Source organism: Helianthus annuus, chromosome 8, assembly GCF_002127325.2.
Source record: "Helianthus annuus cultivar XRQ/B chromosome 8, HanXRQr2.0-SUNRISE, whole genome shotgun sequence".
In the NCBI taxonomy this organism is placed as follows: domain Eukaryota; kingdom Viridiplantae; phylum Streptophyta; class Magnoliopsida; order Asterales; family Asteraceae; genus Helianthus; species Helianthus annuus.
The window spans coordinates 60,881,091-60,888,071 of record NC_035440.2 but is presented as its reverse complement, the minus strand read 5'-3'; the positions used below and the strand labels follow the sequence as shown (position 1 = coordinate 60,888,071).

At 35.2% G+C, this 6,981-nt stretch overlaps 1 protein-coding gene across 1 annotated transcript; it reads left to right on the top strand.

Annotated features, from left to right (window-relative positions):
* Window positions 1–2,212: 2,212 nt before the first annotated feature.
* On the top strand, window positions 2,213–3,282 carry LOC118480975. The gene is made up of 4 exons (XM_035976009.1): window positions 2,213–2,421; window positions 2,527–2,839; window positions 2,943–3,020; window positions 3,115–3,282. Exons 1-4 carry the CDS (start codon window positions 2,213–2,215, stop codon window positions 3,280–3,282), a joined length of 768 nt encoding a protein of 255 aa, XP_035831902.1.
* The last annotated feature ends 3,699 nt before the right edge of the window (window positions 3,283–6,981 follow it).

Here is a 6,981-nt window from a genome sequence, read left to right as displayed (position 1 = left end):
ACTGACATCACATTTTAATATGTTTTCAGAATTATAATATTATTATCATTATTATGTATTCAGAATTATAATATCTATCTATCTATACTTTCTATAAAAGGAGAAATCTCAATCACATAAGAAAAGCTGATGTGTCAGCAGGAGAGCATGTCCAACAAGGCTTTTCTTATCTCATTATTACATCATAAAGCCTAATATTAAAAGAGTTTAAAATTCAAACCTGGCCCACATCAAACCACTGCCTTGTGTATTTTCAAATTTTAAAGGTCTGGCCCACATTCTAAAGGGCAACCACTACCCATCTACGAGAAAGTAGCAGCTGGTTCCTTTGGCAAATGTATACTTAGCAGCAGCAGATGTTGTTATCTTCCGTAATACTTTTAGATCAGCAGATGTTTAACGCTAATTACTGGGAAATTCAAATTTAAAATGCATGGGAATAAGTAATTAGCAATTAATGCATGTCACTCAGATTCAAACTCCTGTCAATCATCCTTCTTATATAAGGCTTTTCTTCTCATTTCCCTCTTCACGTTTCATCACGCTTTCATCTTCTCTGATTTTGAAATTTGAAATTTAATCACAACTCGATTTCCGAATTAGAAGCATGTCAGTTAACAGTAATAATCTTAGTTTTGTTAACGATTTGAATCTTGCTAAGGATATGTGGAACATGAAGGCGAAAATTATACGAAAATGGAATCAGGGTTACAAAATGGAGATCATCTTCATTGATGAGAAGGTAATTTATATCTCTGTTTTTCCGTTTTATTTTAGAAAATGTAGTGTTGTATGCTAAGAACATAATTTCTTTAAATGTTCTTCAGGGTGCTAAGATTCAAGGAGGTATTAAGAGTCATCTGATACCTGTTTTTGATAGACAGCTGCAAGAAGATGCTGTTGTGATTCTTTCGAAGTTTGGTGTTGGTGAGAATAAAAATTTATATAAAGTAGTAGTGCGGCCTTATAAAATCAACTTTTATAGATGCACGACTGTTACTCGTGTAAGAGATTGGCAAGGTGTTGAGTATGGTTTCAATTTCAGAGCTTATGAAGATATTCTTCAAGGAGAGGCGTTAAACGCTTTGAGTGTTGGTAATGTATATTTTTGTAATCATGTCTTGCTTGTATAATATTAGAGAGTTTTACTTATATTCTTGTATAATGTGATCATGTAGATGTTGCTGGATCTGTGATTTCTTGTGGAGATCTTGAAATCTTTAATCGACCTCCAAAGGAGACTAAGAAGATGAATTTCGATATTGAAGATTTGGAGTAAGTTGTTGTTTATATGTTTAGTCATGTAGTGATCATAAAATGTATTTAATGATGTTAATAAATAAGATGAAGAATGTTTGTATTTAATGTGGGATCATATAATGGTAATAAATGAGGTTTATATTGTTTGTATGTAATGCTGAATCATGGTAATAAATGTGGTCTACAGTTTATTCTTAGTGAATATAGTACTGAAATTGAAACCATTTGCTACTTTAATAAATGTTATAGTTTTCCTGATTTATTTTCTGTTTTTATTCATTCAATGTTGTTTTGATATGAATATTCTTTTCATGTAGTGGTAAGGTTTTGCGGTGTACTGTGTGAAATGGTTATGCTCTGCAGATTAAGGACTTCATTTCTAAAATCCCACCTCATGAGCATGTGATGGTTGTTATACAACATGGAAAGTGTAAGGAATGGAAAGGTATTTTTGTTACTTTTGCAAATCATAACTATACTGTTTATTTCTGGCAATATAAAGACATGTATACATTAAATATCTATATACTTTTCCGTGTAGGTGAATATACTGTTCAAAGTGACAAGTTTGCAACATGAATTTTGCTGAATCAAGAAATTGATGAAGTTGATGAGCTAAGGAGGAGGTAATTCTTAATATAATATCTATTATATATAGATGGAAAAGTCAAATACTTGGTTTCATGTCATTTGTATACTAATTCTAATCATTTGTGGTATTCAAAAGGCATATATTGAAGTTTGGACAAGGGAGTAGTTCTACTTCTCAGACGATACTATCGTCTCAGAGTATTTTTCCATTACATAAAGAATTTGTAACTGAAGGTGTGAAGAAACATGTTGATGAGATTAGCGAGATAGAAGAGGTTTCACTTCTTTGTATATAGTTTGGTTATTTGTTTGGTTTGTCACCTACGTGTTTTTACAGGAAGTGTGTTGTGTTTTTACGGGAATGTCTTGTGTTGTGGTTGCGACAATTAAGATTGTGCAAGAAGAGTATGGTTGGTTTTATGCTTCCTGTCGTAAGTGTTTCAAGAAGGTGATGGGTAAAAGTGTATACTTGCAGAATGTTGAGAATGTTTCAGATGATATTCTTCGATTGCCTGTGACTTCTTTGGTTTGTATCAGATGTCATACTGAATGTACATCGATCACCACAAAGTAAGCAATGATGATTATTTAGAGTTATATTTATATAAGTAACATTCTAAGACTCATATTTGAATATAGTTTTGCAGTTTACTTAGTTAGTTGTGTATATTTCAGGTTCAAGGTGCAAGTGCGGGTGCAGGATGAGAGTGGTAGTGTTTCTTTTGTTATGTTTGATAGAGATGTTCAGAAGCTTCTTGGATTAGCGGCGAGTGACATAAGAGAGAGGCAGGTTAAGTCCAATGATACTGGATTCCCTCATGAGATATTTCGATTGGTTGATAAGAAGGCTGCTTTTAAGATTGATGTTTCAGAGTTCAATCTTAAAAATGACTATCGTGTTTATACTGTGCAAAAAACAACTGAGGATCCAGTAATAATTGCTGAGTTGGTTGGTGGAGATGGTAATGGTGATGAAAATACTGATGAGGTAGCATATAAAATTACTCTTTCAATCTATTTATTTTTCTTCTGAGTTTTAAACACTGGATTGTGTACTTTCTTATATGATATCATATATTATGATCCTTTAGGTTACTCAAGAGGTAGCTGACGTTAAAGTCGTTAACCTTTCAAACTCTTCTCATGTGTCTGCTGAACGAACTTCAAGGGTGAGTATTTGTTTTTAAAGTATGTTTAGTACGTTTAAAAGAGTTCATTATTTTATTAAATGAGATCAATAGTTGTTTTGTGATCTGTTGGAAGGATGTTGTGTCTGTTACGGCCAACTCTTCAGTCGTTGAAGTTGAAAAGGATTCTGGATCAAGTCCCAATGGAAAGCGGATGGCTCAAGATGCTGATGTTGCCAACGTTGGTGAGCTATCCACTAATGCGAGAAGAACCCGAAAGAAGCTGACTAAGGTTAACAATTAGATTCTTATGAAAAAACAATTGTTATGAGAGATAAGTAGAAACCACTTATTTTTTAAGAATCCTTGTGGTTTTTATTTATGTCTCTTAACTGTTGTTTTAACAAACTGTGGTTAAAAGTTTTGTTTGTAATTGCTACAATGATGAATATGTTATGTAAAGTCTATTGGTTGATTATCAAGTAAGGTTAACCTTTATTATACATGTTTGGTGATATTGATGGACTGTATAAGTAGTAGGGTTGTATATTATTGTAAGATTGATGAATGGAAATTTAATCAATGTTGGTGCAGTTGTCTGTCGACTTCATCTTCGTTTGAGTCTTAGATTAGAACTGACAGGTTTAGGCACGGTATATGAGAAAAACAGAAATGAAATTAGACTTGGAGCTAATTCCGCACGGAATTACCAAGGGTAATTCCGCATGGAATTAACTGTCTAATTCTGTTTGTATGTCTAATCCCGTTTGTGTGTGTAATTCCGCTTGTATGGTAATTCCGTTTGAGCATGTTTAAGCGGAATTAGCTAGCCTATATATATGTGTCATTCTGTGTCAGTTGTAACGAAATTAGTTCCGGTGACCCAAAGTGCTGCCGAAGTGTCTACGTGCTGTAAATCTTTGGCCAGATCAATAAACAAGACAGTTAATAGTGAATCCAAGCTAAACGAAGACAGAATTAATGAATTCCGCTTCTGATTCTGTCTGAGCACTCTTCTGAACGACTCGTTTGGTCGGCAAACCGATCCTACATGTGGTATCAGAGCTCAGGAGGAAGAGTTCTTACTGTTAAGCTCGTTTTCGCTGGAAAATTCTGACTTCTACACCTTCTTTTCAAAATTAATCAAGTTTTCACGGTTAAAATGGACTGATTTTCACATATTATGTGCGAAACATTGAATTAACAAACCCTTGAAAGAATCAGACCAAAAATCAGCCTAGAACTGGATCAATTTGACAAAATTCAGATCGAAATGATGACATCAGCGTAATTCTGCACGAAACTAGGTGGTAATTTCGCTTGAGTAGTTAATTTCGTTTGAAAGTTCACACGGAAGTAACTAATTCCGCTTCAAAGTCATAATTTCGTTTAAATTTTCATGCGAAATTGTTGATTCCATTCGAAAGCAGTATTTCCGTTTGAGTTGGTCCACGCAGAACTAGTAATATTGTTTGAAAACTCTATTTTCGTTTGATAATCCCACACAGAATTATAATTTCGTTTGAAAGTGTGTTATCTCAAACGAAATTAGTGTAATTTCGTTTCAAGTGTAATTTCGTTTGAAGGGATTTCGCTTGAAAACTAATATCGTTTGAAGTGTGCTTGCAGTTAATTTCGCTTGAACTGTGTGATCTTGCTTCAAAGATAATTCCATTTGAATCTGATATTTTACCAAAGCATGGAAACTGAAGAAGAAATTGCAGTGTATTACTATGTATCTCAACAAGAAAATTTTATTAAGTCTGAAGAAGAATCATTTTCAAGAGAACCAGTTTTAGAAGAATCAATTTTAAAAGAACCAGTTTCAGTGAAAAAGGATTCTGAAATTGTTCTAGATAAAGCTGGAAAGGGTTTAGAAATTGAGTCAGAAAAAGCTGAACATAATTCAAAATGTGTGTCCAGAAAAACTCCAGTTTTTTATCATTATTCAGATGAAGAGAGTGATTATGACAGTAAAGCAATTAGCCAACTTGAATTTTATAAAGTTTTGCTGTCACCTGATTTGTATAATATGCTTCTTGCAGCAAAACTGGAGTTACTCAAAAATGAATGAGCTGCAAAAATAAAGGATCAAAAGGCAGCAAATGTGGAAGAAAATGTTCAAGTGATGAAAAAACAGGATGAAGAGATTCCAGCTTTAAAGATTGAGGATGAAGCTGATGATAAACAGATTTCTGGGAAATGCTTAAACTGTGAAAAATCTGAATCAGACAATGCCAAACTCTTGAAGGATATGAAGAGTTTGACATTGGAAATTAAAAAATTAAAAGAAAATGAAAAAGTTTTTGAAAATAAGATAAAATCTTCAGAAAATGAAGATTTTTAGATAAAGATTAAAAATAAAAATTTGAAAGAAAATGAATCAAAATTTCAAGAACAAATAAAAGTTATGGAAAATGAAAAATCTGTTCTTGAAAAGAATAAAATTGAAAATGAAAAGGCAATCAAGTCTCATCTTGAGAAAATCTCACAGCTTGAAATTCAAGCTGAAAGTGCGAGAAATAAAATTGATGAGCTTGAAAAGAAATTGAAAGGTTTTGTGACCTCATCAGAGTTTTTGAATCATCCTTGTCCAAAACTGATCAATTCTGTTCCAATAAGTGAAAATGTCACAAACTATGATAAAGTCATAGTTGAAGATTGCGATGAGAAATTTGATGATGAAAATGAAAAAATTGACAAAAAGAAATTATTTTTGAAATTAAAAGAAAAATTTCAGAAAACTATTTTGCAATCGACTGAAAAGGGAGAATGCTCTAAGCAAAAACCTTTGAAGAAGATAGTGGAACAAAAACAAAAGGAGAAAAATTTGAGAAATGTTCAAAAAGAAAATAAAAGCTCATCAGATCAATCATCCAATCGTGATCAAAAATCACAAAAATTGAAAAATGAAAACTCAAAAACAGTAGGTAATAAGTGGTGCAGGTTTGACCACAATGCTCAACAGCCAAATCCAGCAAACAAGAGAAGAAAGGATTATCACCAAGCCAAACAGTGCTATGATCTGAAATGTTTGGACTGAAAGTGGTGATTGGTATGATAACAGAGTGTGTTACACTTGTGGTGTAAGAGGACGCATTGCTGTTAACTGCCAGAGTTGGAGTTTTGAGATGAGAAGATGCTTTGAATGCAATATCAAAGGTCATGATGAAACAATGGTTAACTGGGCAGGGTTAACACACTGGTCTCGTCAAGAAGGGTTAATCCCTTCCACTCGAGGATCGCTGGCTGGATCGCCTGCCGGTTGATCTCCTGCACAAGGAAACAAACTGTGACTCGTTTCAAGGAGGATGAGGTGGGGGTGCTCCTTGTTACCACTCTCCGGCGTGAGAATCAGTAGTCTGCTTGGGAAGCAAAGTATGATAGTAGTAGTGAGAGAGTTGTGAAGAGATACCTCAAACCTGGTTTGGGGTTGGTATTTATAGCCGAGGAGTGAAGGAGGAGTTGGATGGATAGACTGTCGACATGCTGCACCTTTGCAGGTGTGTCAGGCATGTCGGCCATGGAGGTGAAGCCACGTCAGCCTGTTGCTTACGTAGACCTGACAGGCGGCTGCCATTGGTACTACTTGCTCTGTGGTGTCAGTCCCACTTGCTGAGTTCACAGGATGCGGTGCAGGCCGCATCGCTGTTTGCGGTAACTGTAGGTGTTCCCGCGTTTCACTCTTTGATCAAGAAATACGCGAGATGCGGTGCCAGGCCGCATCGTCGTCTGTGGTGACTGTTGCTGTTTTCCAGCTTCCCTGTATTGATAGAAGTGTTCACTGGACGCGGTGCTAGGCCGTATCGCTTTGAATACTTCCGTTTTCATACACTAGATGCGATGCTATGCTGCATCGCTCTACCGTTCTCATATTCCAGGTAAGTCCTCCTCCATCATTGGGCAGATCGGATTCAACCACTGTGTTTGTGCGTTTCCGCACGGACACAGGTAGGTTGTTAGCTAGTGGGGGTTTTGATAAGGGTAATGGTCATTCGCGGTC